Here is an 18,646-nt window from a genome sequence, read left to right on the forward strand (position 1 = left end):
ATTTGTAATTGTTTTTTAATTATTTATTAATTAAATATTTAAATAAACCATACCAGTTAAATGACAGACTTAAGGAGGGGATTACTTGGCAATCAACCAAATGTTAAGATCTGTATTGGAATGGAAGTTTTGTAATTCAACCTGTAATGTTATGTAATGTTCTCTTCATCTCTTTTCTGTCCCATTATGTTTTTCATGAAGCATAGTGTAACTGAAATAAAAAAAAAAAAATTTTTTTACAGACACTGACTTTCAGATAGACAACAAACCAAATATTCCAGCAACAGAATCAATTGTTTGAAGCAAACTCTCTTCAAACCCTTCTAAGGGGGTGGCATAGACAAACGTGATCCTTGACAGAAATCCCAACTCAAGATCCATGCTTCCAGAGAGTGAAACTGAAGAATAAGAGGAGTCCATTTGCTTCTAAGTAGAACGAGATTTGTGGCATTAGGAACTGATTCAAGATGACATTCAGCAACAATACAGGGACCACGATCTGATTGACAGTGGCTGGAGGAACATTCCAGAGGACTACACTGCCCAGGTGGTGCTAAAGCCTACAGCCAGAAGAAACGAGCAGAACAACTTTCCTAACAAACAAAAATTCACTGAATTCACTTCTGTACATGTTCTCCAGGACATTAGGAAAAAGATTGTTATTCAGGATGTATCTACAGGCCTTCCAAAGTCTTCGTGATCCTCATTTCCACCTGTGAGACCTGGCCTTCTGGGTCTTGGGATACAGCAGTTGTCACACAGACGTATAACCTCTAAACCAACCAGATCATAGCTCTTAATAATTTAGGATTACAGATAAATACGCTTCTAGCAAGGGGAAGTAAAAATCTTTTTTCATCCCCTAAACAACCTACACTTCTTCAGGTTCATTACAGCCTGGTGAGGTACCGCTGCTGTGGTCTCCATTTCACATCATCTGCAGAAATAATGACAGAACCAGCAAGGAATTTGTCTAAGGTCACCAGCAGGACCCAGCATCATGCTGACTGCACGGTGACCCAGCAGTCTGATGCCAGGACCGCTGTCTCACTGCTACCACCTTCTCTCAGAAAATGTTCACCAAACCAACTGAAAAACATGATGAACCCTCTGCCTAAAAGATAATGATGAAATGCATCCACTGTGCAGTTTATGGGAAAGGTGCAGCAACAAATGAGGCAGCACAGTTCAGATTTATTCCTCCCAAAAGGCCAGACAGCTGGCAGTTACTGTGACACACACACACACACACACACACCAATCCACAGAAGAACTGTGACAGCCCCCGAAGATGTCACCCACATCCAGGACCTCAGTGTGACACCACCACCTGATCACCTGGAAGCACATATCTGAGCTAATGGGCGCTTATTATCGTAACCCAGCTGCCTGTCACTAGTCAAAAAGGCAGGAAAGCAGAAGAGAAAATGTGATGTGACATAAGGTTTCCCTATAATCAGGAAACGTCAGGTCAGCACAATACTGACTTTACTCTATACCTATCTACCTGTGAATGACTGTCAAACACCAGTCCCCTGAGGCAAATAAGGACTATAATCTGCTCCTGTGGAGAAGCCTGAAAGAGACGTGATTTTTTTTTTTAATAAACTTGGCAAAGGGAAATGACCCATGAAGGTTTCACAGACGAGGGTCACAGCACACTCCCTCCTGAGGAAGTGTTTAAACCCATGGGATACTTGAAGACATTAAAAGTTTCTTCTTCCTTTTGACAGGCAGAGCATTTAAATCAAGATACTGCCATCAGACGGCCTGGGAAAATGGTATTTTCCTTTTCTGACCAGACAACAGTCCCCACCCTGCACATCCACCTTCTCTCGATGCTGCCTGTACTCCTCTCACAGACTCCTAATGCTGTTACATACTATGTTGAGGCATTGCATCAGCGTAATTTCAGTGTAGTCATGTTTTCAGTGATTTCTATGCCTACCATGAAACAGTAAGTTGCCCTGACCCTTCACATATGGGTTGTTTTTCTTCTGTAGCCCAGCTTGCCTACCAGTGGCTCCGTAGCTCTGGATATTCAACTACATGATCACATAATATTTCAAATGACACACTGCCATGACAAACTCACAAGAGCAATCAAAAGCTAACAAAACCTCAGAGCCTCACTTGCTTACTTACACTACTATATAAGTACCTGCTCGTCATAAGTGTGCGTGGCTCTTCGCAACAGCATCCTTGGTCCAAGGAATAAACACAGAAAACAGAACCTTGCCAGCTGTTGCATGGCAGCACGATCCCTGCACACTGTGACTTTCCCTGGATGGATATCCACATAGGAAACTGCACAGCATCAGACTCTGGTATAGGAAATTACTTAGGCTGATCCTAGAGTAAATCCTGACTCTCAGTGGATCTGAGGAACAGAACTGAACCTCAGAGGAGCGCAAACGTCTTGTTACTTTAAGTTTTCTTTACCACCGTTAATAATCTCTACCCTGTTTTTCTTTCATGTCAGTATTTGATTAAGGAAATTTAAGAAGAGGGTAGTATGTCTGACCTTGCTTTCTCAACCAGCCCAAGACCAAAAGACATTTCAGTAACCGCACATCAGCAGCGCTCACGTTTACATAGGAAAACAAAGACTGTGCTTGAACTATGCCAGTTCACAAGTATGGAAAACCAAAAAAAGTAAACATTGTACAGAAAAACTCTATTTCTTCCCAGATTATGAGAATTGCTAGGGTGTGAAGAAGAAATCATTCATGCCTATTTGTGGAGCTAGGTTGAAACAGTGAACATGACCAGCCCTGAAGAAAAGGCTCCTGAGATCTTCGGATTTGCACATTTCTGAGCTCTGGGATGGCTGATCCATACCCTGGGGTCCCCAGCTGCACAGCCACCCTATTGTGGTCATTATCCAAACCTTCATCACAGAGGCTTTTTCTCAATATTTCACCCTATAAATAATAAAGAAAGCCTTCAATAATTTGAGAATAAAGCTAAAGCTCCTTCTGGGTGTTACACAAATTAACACCTGCATAAAGCCAGTTGCAAAAAAAATTTATGTCCCACAATTAAAAAAAGCATCAGCACTAACTGTATTATTGTGTGACTGATGACTCAGCCACCACTTCTCTTTCGTAAATGGAGGTGGAGGGTTGACCTTGGCTGGACAACAGGTGCCCACCCAGCTGCTCTATTATTCCCCCTCCTCCGCTGGGCAGGGCAGAGAAAATCTAATGGAGGCTCACAGGTCAAGATAAGAACAGGGAGATCACTCACCAACTACTATCATGGGCAAAACAGACATGACTTGGGGAAATTAATCTAATTTATGGCCAATTAAAATAAGATTAGGATAATGAGAAATAAAACCAAATCTTAGAACACCTTTCCCCCACCCCTCCCTTCTTCCCAGGCTTAGCTTCACTCCTGATTTCTCCACCTCCTCCCCACAGAGTGGGTAGGGGGATGGGGAACGGGGGTTACGGCCAGTCCATCACACATCGTTGTCCCTCCCATGGGAGACAGTTCTCCATGAATTCCTCCAACATAAGTCCTTCCCGTGGGCTGCAGCTGTTCACACACTGCCCCAGCCCAGGCTCTTTTCTTCAGGGGGTCAACAAGCCCTGCCAGAAAACCTGCCCCAGCAGGCTACCCGCTGGTCACAGCCCCCCTGGGGCACCCTCTGCCCTGGGCTGCGGGGAGGAGCTGCTCCCCCCGGCCTCCTCCTGCCCCTGGGGCTGCCGGGCTGCGCCTCTCGCACCTCCTCACTCCTCTCTCCAGCTGCAGTTGTGCAGGTTTGGGGGGATTTTCCCCCCTTAAATCCGCTGCCCCCGCGGCTGGTGGGCTCAGCCCTGGGTCCCCCCCGGGGCCGGCGGGCACGGGCTCCATCGGGCACGGGGGCAGCTTCCAGCAGCTTCTCACAGCAGCCACCCCAGTAGCCCACCACCACCACCACCTTCCCAGGCAAACCCAATACACCGGGACTCGAGTTGGTGCCATTAGAGCTGGCTGTTTGGTTTTGCATAAAATCACGCCCCCTGCATTGCTACGGGAGCTTTTCAGCAACCCTGCCCTGCGGAGCAGGCGAAGTGCTTCAACTCACCCTTGCCGAGAGAAGACAGCACTCCACACACCGCCAGCCACGCCACTGCATACCCAGACCTTTCAGCCCAAAAACCAGGAACTAAAATACAACTGTAGACATAATCTGAACACTGGTTATTCAGCATCGATCTATAGAACATATGGTTTTGTTCAGTTCAAACACCATCAGTGAAGCCGCAAAAAAGTTTCCCAAAATCTGCCTGCTTTCACCATCTCGGAGACATTCTTCTGGGGCTTAAGTTTTCCATGATTTTGTGCCATATGAACCGTTTTTCCCCCTAAAGACTGAGGAAAAGCCTCCTTGGGATTTTGGAGTCACACAAGAAATCGGCAGAAAGAGGAGTAGGGAAGAATGAGGACTTCCCTCCCTCCCACTTTGCCAATGTGTCAACAATTCCTTTCTTCACAAACTTACACAGCTTTATTTTAAAACCCTGTGGAGTAATACACTCTAAGGCCAGAAGGAATCTCTCGGATCATTCTGCTCTACCCCTTTTGTAATACAAGGTAAAGAAAGTCTTCCAATAATTTCTGTATCAAGCCAGTAACATCTACTCAAATGACAGAATATTCTCGATAAATATTTCCAGGGTAGATACTAAGATCGCAAGTGATGGAGAATCTCCCACTCCCTACAGAAGGCATTTATTTTTGACTGTTTCTGCCAACAATTTCTACTTCTTTGACAAGATTTTTTGTAATTCACTGCATGATAAAGTATGAAGTAGCTGGGAGGAAAAGAAAACCCAAATACGTCTAAGGCATACTCAGCATACAACAGCAGCCAAAATCCTCACCAGACCAGTACAGGATCAAACATCCTCGTGGTGTTGCAATGCATATTCTACCTGTTCTCTACTGCCCCACCAGAAAAAACAATTAAAACTCACTGAAAATACTGGGCTTAAAATGTTATGTTACCCCACAGAGGGTGATTCCCACCCCATTATCAATAATATTTAATCAAATGCAAGAAAAAAGTATTAACATTTCTTTCCAACACCTTAAAATGCAGAAAGACAGGAAAACACAAATATTTTGAGGAGCTTAATTTTCCTTTGACCTTTCCTCACATTGCTCTGACCTTGCTGGTGTTTCTGGTTTACGCTAGAGCTAGTTAAATAGAAACCGAACCAATGGTTATTCCAGCAGCACTGCCTCTACTTCATTGTGCATCACCAAGTACCTTACAGTAGAACACTTCCTACACCAAACGTACCCCTGGAAGCATATTCAGCAACAACATTAGCTAACAGTGAAGTGCCACTTCCCTGAATGCAAATCCAGTCTAGGTCCACTGGTTGAAAATAAGTAAGGAGATTCCCATGATTTTTTAATATGATACATTGGGGGAAGGAGGGCAGGGAGGGGGGGGATAGGGTTATAGGGGTGGTGGTGTGATACGTTAAGACTTTGAGTTATCCTGAAGTATGCATTTTGTTTATTAAAAAACTACATACTGACCTGCTTTTCTAAAAATTGAATAGGAATAGAAGAGATTTCACACATACTGTATGACAATCAATGACTTCATGGAAATACTGGCTTTGAGCATCTCCTCATTGAAAGCCCAAACAAATTCGTTTTTCCTATTTCACTTGAACATGTAGGCTTAATGCTGTATCATAGGAAGTGTACATCACACATTGCTAAATACATTTAAAGAAACCTAATATTAAATTGGACAAGTTACGTTCTTGATACCTGGAGATCCTTGAGGAGTAAAGCTGGAACAGCTCATGAACTCCAGAGAAGTGGTAAGGCAGCATAATGCTTTCAGCCACTTGCCAAAAACAAACATGAAGAGAAAAACCGTTCCCCAGCCCCACGTGGCTACCAAGAGGCAAAGCCCTGATGCCAAAGCTGAGATATCCTTTGAGAAAAGGCCCCACTCCACTCCAAAGCTGCAGAACATCTCTGGGTACCTCAGAGACAGCAGAGTCCCTTCAGATGTTGACACTAACTGCAAGCACCTGTGGCCTTTACACCACCCTACCAGGAGGACGCTTTCCTCACAGCCCTGCAGGTGTGCTCCAGTGCACAAGAGAGAGAGCAAGCGAGGGGACTACAGGCCAAAGCTAAAGTCCAAGAGCTTTAAAGTCCGAGTCTTGGAAGAAACCTGGAATTTGTGTCTTATTGATGAGCACTTGAATGACCTCAACAAGATGCTATTTCTGTCCCAGTATCTCCCTCATCTCTTCGCAATACCCTAAGGCAATACCTTCTTTTCGTTTCTGCAGAAGGCAGGAGGGCACAGAGACCAAGAGCTACACACCCTATCAAATCTCAAACTGTGTATTTTGTGACAACAACAATGCAAGAATATTTTTTAAAGATCAGAGTCTCTAGCATCAATCTCTGAGCAGAAAGGAATGCAAAAGAAATCTGTCACTTCCAACACTTGGAAACAACACTCTGAATTCCCCTAAGAAGTGACAGTCATTACTGGCCAACGGGAATTAGAATATTTCTTCTCAGACAGCCCACAGAGTTTTTCCCCAGATCGCACTGTCCAAAATAAGGGAAAATTAGTCACATTTATTAGGGTGTGAAAAGAATAAGACAGATGCTTTATTGCAGGGTGCGGTGCTTCTGCATAGTCCTTTGCTGAGTATCAGCTTAATCTGGTTCGAGGCAAGCAAGATGTGCTTTCGTCATTCCGGTGCTGTGCTAGGGCCCCAGCAGTGCCCATTACATCATCCTCTTCCAATCGAGTCTCCTGGTCTCAGAGCAGAGGCACAGCGAGTGGCATCCCATCTGCAGAAGGCCATCAGGCTGGCTTCACAGGCCATCAGGCTGGCTTCATGCAGACAAAATCCCGTATGCCAGGGGGCAATGTGAGGCCACCAGCTGGTATGCAGGCATGCCCCTTGTTCAAGCCAATACCGTAGGTCACACCAAGCTGCTCTCAAGGTGAAGGCTGGCACCCTCTGTAGCCTTCGGACCATTTCTAACAGTGCCATCGCATTTTCTTTTAAAACCTTTAGAGAGGAACAAAGCTGCCTCCTTTTTTCAGACTGGTTTCAGGGAAGCAAGCATATGAACAGAGATCAAACCTAAAAACTTCTGGAAAAGAAGGCTTCCTCCTGTTCAGCTTTCCTACTCCTTTCTTTCCTCACTCACACACATCTTCCTCCCAAATGACCGTTCTCCAGGCAGCTCTTAGGCTGGTGTACATATACACTTACATTAAAATAATGTCATTTTTTTCATTTATAATTTTCCAGCTTATCTCAATGCAAGCCTGGCTGTGAAGAGACTCTTATTTTAGAAAAAAAGCACAGGCTGTTTTCATAAAAAACAAAATACTACACTTCTATTCTAAAATGAGATGGTTCATGTGACAGCTTCCACTAAAATCAAGAGGTGTGAATTAAAACAGGCTTCATTATGTTTGTGAAAATTAATCTCCTTACGAGCCCTAAATGAGAACAGTTTGCTTTCTTCATACCTCTCTGTCAAGCACTAATTTCAATAGTAAAGACGCAGGTGGTAGCAAATGGTGCTTTGTTAAGGACCCCCTCACCACATTTCTGTCCTTGGTAAGAAAAAAAGGAATTTGTTTCATTTGCCTCCAATTGAAGCCACTAATCATCTCTGTTGCCAGCAAAGAGGTGGGAGAAACTGAAACAACAAATGGTGCAAAAACCGCTGGTGCAGCAACGTTCACACAAACTGAATTGGCAAAACCTCCCCCAGTTCCCCTTGAGCCAGCCCAGTGGTGCCCAAGACCCTTTTCTTCAAATCTCGTGGTCTGTGCATATATGCACCTATAGCTACAGGTGCACATAAAGCACCTATAGAACTTGCCGGGCTCAATATAGACATCCAGCTTCACTTCACCGCCTCCGACAGTTTGCCTCACAGGTCTGAGTAAAACAAATGAAAAAGCTGAGCCCTCAGACCTCCAAGGTGTTTAAAACTCTACTGTTCAGGTGGGGACATCTTAGTAACTGAAGAGCAAGAGTTTACTACCTGAATGGTTTCCAGTGATGCCAAAACGGCACGGAGTAACTGCCCAGAGACTAATTTTGTCTTTAAGCAGCAAAGGTATTTATTTCGTGCAACACTGGGGAGCTAGCCGATTCCCACCAGACAAACTAGCTCCAAAGTTTTCAGTGATGTCAGGTATACAGTTTTCCTGAGAGGTTACAACATCTTTACATACATATTCATTTGATTTTGACACCCAATCATTCTATTCATAATAGGTGGGATCTAGGTGGAGTAAACCTTTCAACTCTTTGTTCAACGATTTCCTGACTCAAGGTCTCCTTATCTCCTTCAGGTGCCCACCCTATCTTTTCGAATTATTCACAGTACATTCCTTACTTTAACATCGTCAGTGGAACCTTTTCTTATTCAGAGTACTTCTCTAACTATTCAGAGCACATTCCTTTAACGTCTCAGTGGAACCTTTTCTAATTATTCAGAGTACATTCCTTTCTCAGCACAAACAGAGCATCACCCAGAGCATTGTACCAAACTCGTCCTGACTAATCTTTTTAAGACCTTGCTTTGTTCCACCAGGATTGGACCTCATCGGTGTAAATCAGGTTCAGAAAGGCCATTTTCCTCCTTCCCACCTCCAGTCCGGAGTCACCTCGGGCCAGCGCGTGCCATCCCCGCAGGTCGCGGGGACGCTGCGGTGGCATCTGCTGCTCGGTGCTGCCCCCTGCAGTCCGCTGGCTGCCACCACAGGCGGTCGGGCTGGGACAGCAACGCCGTCACCGCCCTGCCAAGGGCACTTACCACCGACCCCTCCCGTGGTACCTGCACACCTCGGGAAAAGGGAAACACCTTCCCGAACAAGGACTCGGGAGACACAGACCAGGTGAGGGATGGTAGGGAGGATGCCTGGGTCCGACAGCAGGTTGAACCAGAGGTTGCATTTACACTGACACTTTGCTTTCAGGATAGGTATCCATGGGGTCTGCTGCCTGCCTTTCCGTTCACCTAGCGTTGGAAATCATGTCTTTAGAAAGCAAAACACTGTTTTAATAGAGCAGGGTTTTTTGTCAAAACTCTTCGGTCCGTCTCAGAAGTCTGATGTTCTGCTTTTTGCAAAGCTTTATTTGTTTTGCACGCACACCCGCCTGGGTCTATTAAATTCAGAACTCCTACAACCGTTTTCCTTTTCTTCCTTCCACCCTTTGCAGCTGCAGAACAGCATGATATATTCATAAGCAAATAACGGGAAAAAACTTGATTTGGTCTGCAAACTTTAACCCAATAAAATTGTTTCCTTTTGGGGCTTTTTTTCCCCCTCATTAGAAACCAAACTCTCCAGGAGTTAGGGATGCCATGTTCCACGCAAGGGGGGCACAGGACCTGGCAGAATTCAGGCTTTAATACACAGCTTTTTCATTATTATTTGCAGGGTGAGGTATGGTCTTTAAAATAGAAAGTAAGAACGCAAGCCTGGAGCCAGGCTCTGTTCCCAGCTTTCCAAGTGTCCAGTCGTTCACCTCTGGCCAAAATGCTAAGCTTCCCTAACGCTGTTTCGCAGCAGTTATGAAATGCAACCAGCTCTAGACAGTCTTTGAAACCTACATAGGAAAACTGCTCCACATATGAATCACATCATCTCTCTGTATGTGCATACATACATATACTGGGAAGGATTCCTCCAGAATTCAAAAAAATACCCAGCTTGTCTCTGGTAGCATCTTCCAACTCATATACAAATAGCATCATTGAAATGCAGGCGTTATACAAAGAATAAAGGAGCAAACGTTTGGACAGGGATGCCAAAACCACAACTTGTATAGAAAACCTACTTAGTCTGTTAAAAGTCTTGATTTATGCCTTAAGTTTCTCCTTGCGTCAGTTTCCATACATAGAAGTGAAATAAAAGCATGCGGTATTACAGTAAATATATCGTTATCTCTGAGGCACTTAGATCCTGCAGTAAGTGGGCATCTTCGAAGTACCTACAGCTCTGCTAAGCAAAGAACTGAGGATTTCACCTGACAGCTGACATTTCCAGCTCTCCATCTCACCCCGTTCTGGATGTTATCAGCACTTCATAAGGTAAACAGTACGGGTGACATGCCCCTGTACCAGGTACCTCAGTTCACACATTCTTTCACTTCCAATACACACACACACACCCCTACAGCACATCGAACTTCTCCTATAACCACTGAGCTTCCAGAGAGCAAACACGCTGCCTTTTTTGCCATCCTGGCTAAGAAGGGAGAACACACAGCAGATGGTTCTACATAGTGAGAACGTGTCAAGAGCCCTCAGCAGAAAGATACACAGCAAGCAGCAGCCTGAGGTTACAGAAGTACTGTCCCGCTCCCCACCCAGGCAGGCTTCCCACTGGATTCAGTGGGAACTAACACTGAGGGATCCTGGCCAGAGTTTTAATTTAATGAGAGAGGTCACAGGTCTCTGGTCAATCAAAAGAAGCCATTAGGGAAAAGGGAAGAAAGTACACTCAAGTCAAGTAAAAATCCTTCCAAAATAACTGACATGAAAAGCATGCTTGTATTACTTCAAGAACTTTGGTTTTCCACCACTTAAGGCTTTCCCTAATAAAAACCTCGATTTCGTTTTCAGGGCTTTTCTACTAGGAAATTAGTCTAATTTCATTAGTTCTTGATTATATCTTTCCTTTCCAATTCCAAGCAAAAGTAACGCATTATCAATTAACAGATATCCTTAACGTCTTTTTTTTTTTGGGTTTTTTTTTTTTTGGCGGGGGGGGGGGGGGGGGGGGTGTCTCCAGGAAGCAATTTTGCTTCGTAAAAGTCCCAGTAACATCAGGCCACCTCACCACCCAAAAGGATCTCTGCCTGCTTCTCTACGTTCAAGAACGCACAAATCCTTTATGTGGCAAGACAGGTGTTGGCCATTTATTTTAATCCTTTGCAGCTGGAAAATAACAAAAAATCTGAGCAATTAAGGTAAGATTTCAGCAGTCCTCAAGCCACAGAGAATCAGAAAATTGATGCCTTTGGCATGTCACTCTTGACAGACCAGGTAAAGGTGATGCTACTAAGCACCATCGCCAAAACTATCCCTTTATTTTTGGGTCTTTTCATAGAAAGATGTCCAGTGTTTACCAGTTTTGCACAAAGATAGCAAACAAAGTTATAAAGTCCTCAGATAAACCTTCTAAACCTACGAGGTCTGATCTTCTTCTCCACTATCTGGGACCATGGAGGATTAACTACACCGCTGCATTCCCTGGGGAATGAAGGAGATGCGAGCTGACCTCTCCCAGCAACTTCTGCCTAGACTGCAGCACGTAAACTCCAGCCGCCCTAAGGCAAGCTACCTGACGGGGTGGGGGTGTGGGGGGAAGGGGTAAAAAAAGGGGAGCTCTAGCAGCAGAGTTACTCTTATATTAAAAGCTGAGGGATACCTGCACTTCTACAACTCGCCGGATTCTAACCCAACCGCTCCACCGGGAAGCGGCCGCTGCCCTGCAGCCGAAACCCTTCCCGGGAGCCGAAGCTTGCCGCCCGGGGCGGGTTTGGGGGGCCTCGCTGGCGTCGGCACTCGGTGCGAGCGTTGTTGCCGGGGGGCTGCGCGCCCTGTGCCGTGCCTCGGGGTCCCCCCCGGCGGGGGGAGGCTGGCGGTGGGGATGCTGCGCCGAACGGAGAGCCCGGGGGGGGGGGGGAAGGGGGGGGGGGGAAGGGGGGGGGGGAAGGGGGGGGGGGGGGAGAGGCACACAGAGACACAGCAATCCCCCCGCAGCCCCCGAGCCCTGCCCTGCCCGCCCGCTCCCCAGAAGGACCCCCGAAGCAAACCTCCCTCCGCAAGGGATGCTCTTGCCAAGTGGGGGGATGCGGAGGGCCAGCTGCCGCCTCGCCCCGAGTTCGCCCCCACGCCCCGGCAGAAGCCGCTGCCCGCTGGGGCCACGCACACGCCGCGGGGATGCTCGGCCGGTCCCGCCGCCTCGGACGAGGCAGCCGCCAGGACCCCCCGCCACTTACCCCACAGCAGCAGGACGGGGAGCTGCCGCCGGCGGCAGCCCGGCGCCTCCATCCCGGCGCGGAGGGGCCGCGGGGGTCGCAGCCCGCATGGGGCGGCCGCTCCGCAGCCGCGCAAGGCCCGAGCCCGCCTCAGCCCCCGCCCCCGCGGAGGCTCCTCTTCATGCCGCGGCGGCCGGGCCGGCCCCGGGCGGTGGCGGGGGCGGGCGCGGGGGGAGCGGCGCTCCCGCCCCCGGGTGCTCCCGGCGCTGGGGCGGGCTGCGCCGGGCGGGGGCGGGGGGGCTGCGCCCGGCGGGGGGGCTGTGCCCCGAGCGAGGGTCTGCCGCGGGGGGAGGGGGGGGCTGCGACGGGCGGGGGCGGGAGGGGGCTGTGCCCCGAGCGGGGGGCGCTGCCGCGGGGGTTGAGCCCCGGGCGGGGAGCTGCCGCGGCGTGAGGGGGGATGCTGCGCCGGGCGGGGGCGATGCCGCGGGTGAGCCCTGGGCGGGGGGCTGCCGCGGAGCCGGGGGGGGGGCTGCGGCGGGGGGAGGCCTGGGCGCGGGCTGCCGCGAAGTCGGGGGGCTGCGCCGGGCAGGGGGGATGCCCCGGGCGAGGGGGCTGGGGGGTGCGTGGGTTACGCGTGGGAAGCGGATGCACGTTTGCGTGTGAGTGAGTGTGCGCGTGCACGTGTGTCCCTGCCAGGGCAGCCATGGCTCCCGGCCCTCCGCAAGCCACATCGAGGGGGATGTCTGTCCAACCCACGGGCCGTGGGGGCCTTGGGCTGTCCCCCACCCACGGGGAAGGTTCCGGTCCCAGGGAGGCTCGGGGACTTGGGAGACAGCGCAGCCTTTGTCACTTCTGCCACAGCCTGTCGGGGTGGGGGGCACCTGTGTAGCCCACCCACAGCCGTGGGGCACCCCAGTTCTGCAGACACAATGTGTTTTTATGTTGCCTTTCCACCTCCGCGTGGCTCTGTGCAGAGGATGGTACGGCTCCTGATTTTCATCGGTATTTAGAAGCTGTGTTCCTGGAGCAATTGCTCTAGGAAATCAGCGTCTCCAGCATGATACACCAGACTGAGAAGCTGCTAAAGAAGCCTTTCCTTCGCTAAAAATAATTGTACTGCTCAGTAGTAAAGAGCCAGAAAGTTTCTAGGCACATGGACACTCAACCTAAGTAACTGCCTTTCGGTAGCACATTAAATCACCACCATCGTTAAAGGTCAAAGGCACCACAAAACTTGAAACTCCAAAAAGATTCTCATGCCCCACACAAGAACAACAGGTACTTTCATTGATCTGTCAGGTTGTTCTCACTGACTTCACACACTTGCATAGCATGGTGCTTTGCTGAGTGTGAGACCACAGCACCACACGTGGCGCGTGCCTCTGAAGGCAAACCCTCAGCACACAAACTCCATCGGATTTCTGCTGTTATCTGGGCTGAAGGAAAACTTGGGAAATGACAGAACGGGCTGGGAATCTGCAGTGTTGAAATAGCTCTGCAGATGTTTAAGCGTGTCAGTTAGAATGAACCTCCTGACATTGGTGTGCCGCTTTTTCCTCTTAGCTGAAAGCAAATCCTGTAAAATACCATAAATCATAAATAAACCATTGCTCAAGGAGATCACCCTTCAGCGAAGGGGCTGCCGCTTCTGCTTTGCAAGGAGCATTTGCAAGCTGCCCCTGCCAGGAGGAACCACAGGGAAGTGACAAGTGTGAAGGCACACACGCCGCAGACTTGCTGCAGCATCCTTCCCAACAGCAAGATCTTGACTTCCCTCATAAAATCTATTCCTGGCAATATCTGAGGCTACAATTAGTATTTCTGACAATTTGGACTAACCTTCAGGAGGGTTAGGACATATTGTGCTTTATATGCAATATTATACATTAAACAATATACAGTATATTATACAATATGCGGTATACAGGCCACATTTTTTTGTCACATAGTATGTGGAGATAATTGTGACAGTTTTCCTGTACATCTTTCTTACTTGTTTTCTTCACCTCTTTCAGATGAGAAACATCTTAAAATGTTGTAAGATTTTAAAAATTAGTGTGACTGCTTCCAACTATCAAGATTCAGCAAGCGCTTCCCAGCTCATGCTTGCAGCAGGCAGTGTAAGAGTGCAAACAGGATCTCAGAGGTAGAACAATAGCTACAATGTATAGGTAAATGCAGTCATTTAGACTGTTGTGTGGAATCACAAGCCAGCTATGCGAGGTCATATCTTCAGCAATGACCTAAAATGATTCACAGGTGTAGCAGAACAAAACTGTCACAGCGTTAGAACCATCAGCAAGAGGCAACTTTGGCTGTTTGAAGGTTTTCATCAAGGCTGCCTCTCCCCGTGTTGCAATAATGCCAATAAATTTACCTCAGAAAGGCTGTGAACATTTTTATTCTGCAAATCTGCCTTAGTAGCATCACGTCTCTGTACCAGCAGTAGAAATATGATTCACCTTCAAATAAGAAATGCTGTTAAGTGGCCTTTGCTGTGCCACTGAATCCCAGCCCCAACAACGTGCAGTAACAATAACCTCAAAACCACAGTCTGGTGTAATTTCCAAACATACAGCCTCCAGAGACCGCGCAAACAACCACACAAACCCCTTTCCAGGTACCCTGTGGACAGTGCTGCAATCACAGTACTTCAGGCAGTGTTTTAGAATCCTTAAATCTGCTGATAAGCCACTGACTAAAAATAAATAAATAAATAAATAAATTATAGCAATAGACAGGTAGGTAGTTGTTTCAGTATGGGAAGCTCCCAAGGAGTCTGAGATGGGAAGGGATGGAAGGAGTCAAGCCAACCAGGACAGGTATTGTCATGAGCACTAGATTGTTGAGAGCGGTGCAAGATAAGATAATAAACTCTCCTGCTCCAGCAGTTAAACAGATCCAACAGAAACTAAAATTAATAAAATCAATTAATAAAAAGCTGAAGACTTTACACTCTGGGAAGCAACATTGCCTTTCCTTGTCGTCTCAAGTATCGGCCTGGATAGAGCAGCCACTTGCCTGCACAGAGAGGCCTTGCCCAGTGTTGGCTGATGAGTTTTCTTCTCCTTTTCCTAGCACGGCAATTTTGGATAAGATTTTAAAACCATGTTTCAATGGGATTGCTTGCTGGAGTGAAGTTTGGAAAAGTAGTTTCAGTTCATCTGTGGTTTTAAACTGAACTAGGTCATCTTTCCCGTTCAGTGCTCCTAGAAGCATGCCTTTCCTGCTCCAGAAATTTAAAAATCTAAAAGGCATCTGCAGGTCATTAAAATAATTTCCTCTTTTATATTCTGCTTGCATAATTGCACACAAATCTTTTCTCCTGTCTTTTTACCGTCAATATAGGAAATGTATAAACCTGCTAAAAAAATCGTAGTTAAAAAAAGGGCTACTTCCTGTGATTCAGAGGTCACACTGTGATACATTGACTGCACTTAAAAGCCAAATTGGTTTTAAGTCAGTCAAATTTGATGAGCTGAAACTCTTTATGCCTATATTACCTGAACCAAAGGGTGAAGGAAAAAGGACACTTTTATATGTAAAGATCTTTTTTTGTTTTTACGTAAGAGATACATACATGGATTAGTGAAGCGCACGAGTATTTTGCCAGTCTTTTAAAACTTTGGTTATTAAGCTGTGTCTGGATGTGCTCTGTGATTTAAGCAGGGTTCTTGTGTCCAGAGCAAATATCTAAGTTTCAAACTGCACGGTTTCAGAGGTGCTGAGCTGTGAGTGTGCAGCACCTCTAAGACTATTTCATTTTGCATACCTAGCTGTGACCCAACAGCCTTCCCATGGGCACAGCATGCAGGCTATGTCTGAAGCAGCCAGAACACTCACTTTGTTTCCATACTAGCTTCTAGTCCAGTAAATGGTCCTGATGCAAAAGAAATTCAAGCTACTTCTGTATCCTGCACCACCAACACCAATACCTACAACTAATAGAAAAGGTTCCGCAAGTGGTGCGATGGAGGCCAAAAGGAAAGCAGACAGGGCTCACGGGAGAATGGCAAACGCCATCTCCCCTCTCTGCTGGAGGGATGCTCCCCAGGCAGGGGCCCTCCACCAAGACACCCACCCCTTATTTTTACAGCTGGCAGTACAAAAGGCTCTCATCAAAGGACCCAAGGAACAATCTGTAAGAGCTGGGATGTCTTGCTGATTCCCAGCTGGTTTTCTTGGGATTCCCAAGGCTGCTGGTGACAGGATGTCATACACGTCGTGGTCTTCTCTTCCTGTTGTGTGTGGCTGTTCTTCTTTTTCCACACCAGGCAGAAGCTTTAGTGCAGCAGAAAGCCTTTGTCATTTGACTCAGGCATGGGAAAAAAATCATGCCCTCATTTTTAATGTAAATATTAACAAAATGCACACAACGCTTTATTCCTTCTAGACTAAATAAAGTCATAAATCATGTACGGGTTTTTAAACACTTCACTGTCAGTTATGTTCTAAAGACCCTGAATTTTTGCTCAGAAAATGCATTTATTTTGTTTATGATAGGCTGTCTGAGTAGTCTGGGAAATGCCAGCAAGGGAATATGTAGATACATAGCTGTGTCTCTGAGAAATAGCTCAGCTTGGAAAATCGAGGAGAAAGGTGCAAGAAGAGAGATGAAAACACACGCCTGTATTTTTTCTTCCTAGAAATAGTAACACTGTCCAAATTTCTCTTCATACAAAATCTTACAGAGCTGAAGGCTGAAATCTTACAGCACCGAGTTGCCGATACTCTTGCAGCCCTCTGAAGGGATATTCAACAATCATTTCATAACCTTTGAAGTTCAGCTGACCCCACAAGCCTGGGGAGGGAGCACATGGTGCCGACACACACCTACCTGCGGCAGATCAGCAGAGCCTGATAGTGTTTGGGCTGAGCCCGGGATTTCTGATTCCACGTGTGGGCTCCGATCAGTGCGATTATGAACCACCCAGCATCTCCTTAGCATGAAATTGCCATTCTTAGGTGCATGAAAGACTGGCTTTAGGGCTGAGCAAGACAGATGCTAGGACACTTCTTGGAAGGGAAATTCCATAAGTTTCCATTCCATGGAAAAATGTGGCACTACATAAAATGGAAAATATTGCCACAATAAATAAAAGGTTATTTGGAGGCACAAAATGAGTGCAGTGCATTACAGTTTCCCCAATTCCCACAATAGTTCTCCTTCTAAAGTAAAATAGGAAATTGTAAAAAATATGTTTTAATTAAGATTGAGATCAACCTGCTATTAGATTCAGTTAGATTTCTGCCATAATAAATCATCCTCTTTTAATCTTGTCATCCTCACAGCCCCAAGGCAACCCCAGTTCATGCACAGATCACTTACACCTCTTCCCATGGACACATCTCACAGCGTTTGCTACAAATTGTAAAAAATGTGAACCCAGGCACAAAAATTGCCTGGGGGTGTTGTACTTGGCCAATTTCCTTTGCAGCGTGATGGGGCAGGGCTCCAGCTCCCATTACTTGAGGAGAAGACCCGGAGAGCTTCCCCAGCATCACACATTCGCTTTATTAGTGCCAGTGCCCTCCCCCTGACCGACAAGTGATGCACAGTGAATACTTTTACTCCTTCATGGGAAATTTGGAGAAAATTCGTTGGCAGTGTGCCTAAAGCACATCACTGAGCATCACTGCTACTGGAAAAGGGGAAGGGAGGAAAGAAAGGTGATGTGTCAGAGACACATCATTGCTTGTGTTTTCCGTCACTGCCGTAGATCTTTCCAGGGATCTCAATGAATCGATTCAGGAGGTTTTTTTCACCCTTTCAGCACTTACTTCATAATCCTTGCAATACCCTCCAAATGACTTAGTAAAGGAGACCAATCATTTCCCCTACATAGCAATGAAACTTCTGTTTGCATTTACAATTAAAGGTTTAACTGAATTGATTGCACTTACAGAAAAGATGGCATCTGCTCACATTCTGCTGACCCCAACTGACAGAGAGTAGCTCCGTGTGCCAAGTGACTGTAGCTCTCATTTGAGAAAATGACGCATCTCAAACATCTGGAGCGGCATAAAAATAAGAACAGGACATGGGTGGGAACAGGGAGTTAAAGATTTATCTTGGTAGCACTTGCCATCTTCGCCCTACATCAAATAGCAGCATATGCTGCTGAGACGGGTGTGCTCAACCTCTGATTCACTGAGAATTAACCTACATTTTAAGGAAATTCCAGCTATTATTAAGAAAAGTGTGTGTTTATAGATTAGTTACATGAAATCATATCCATCCTCAAATAAAAGTATAAAGAATACAAGATTCTCTTCATATGTTCACTGTTTAAGAAAAGTTTTATTCTCCATAAAGTTACCTTTAACAAAATACCTGGCCCTTCATATTAAATTGATTTGCTGTAAAAATCTCCCACTGTTTTTAATGCTAGTAGCACAATGTTCTGCATCTCGTGGAAGTCTCAATGAAATTTTACACAGGGTCTCTTCTTACTATTGCTCCTTTTTGTTTTCGGCTTGGAAGAAACAACAAAATGAGATAGCAATAGTCCCTATAACAAGTGAAATTTACCAGACACTAAATTGTTCCATGGAAAGGAGAACAACTAATACAGATGAGCACAAATACTTTAAATAACTTAGGTTAACTGAGATAGGCAGCTATTTTGTTGGTAGGTACA

At 46.5% G+C, this 18,646-nt stretch overlaps 1 protein-coding gene across 3 annotated transcripts in view; it reads right to left on the bottom strand.

The window, feature by feature from the left end:
- The window catches only part of RAMP3 (receptor activity modifying protein 3), a 61,361-nt gene extending 43,355 nt beyond the window's left edge, over nucleotides 1-18,006 (bottom strand). The window contains exon 1 of one of the 3 annotated variants that reach the window (XM_005236026.3): nucleotides 17,910-18,006. In XM_005236026.3, coding sequence (XP_005236083.2) covers nucleotides 17,910-17,991 — 82 coding nt within the window. In that variant the 5' untranslated portion in view covers nucleotides 17,992-18,006. Of the gene's footprint in view, nucleotides 1-12,026; nucleotides 12,207-17,909 lie in introns of those variants that run through there. The other 2 variants (XM_055805572.1, XM_055805571.1) reach the window with 2 other exon arrangements.
- Between the last annotated feature and the right edge of the window lie 640 nt (nucleotides 18,007-18,646).

Source organism: Falco peregrinus, chromosome 5, assembly GCF_023634155.1.
Source record: "Falco peregrinus isolate bFalPer1 chromosome 5, bFalPer1.pri, whole genome shotgun sequence".
Classification (NCBI taxonomy): Eukaryota; Metazoa; Chordata; class Aves; order Falconiformes; family Falconidae; genus Falco; species Falco peregrinus.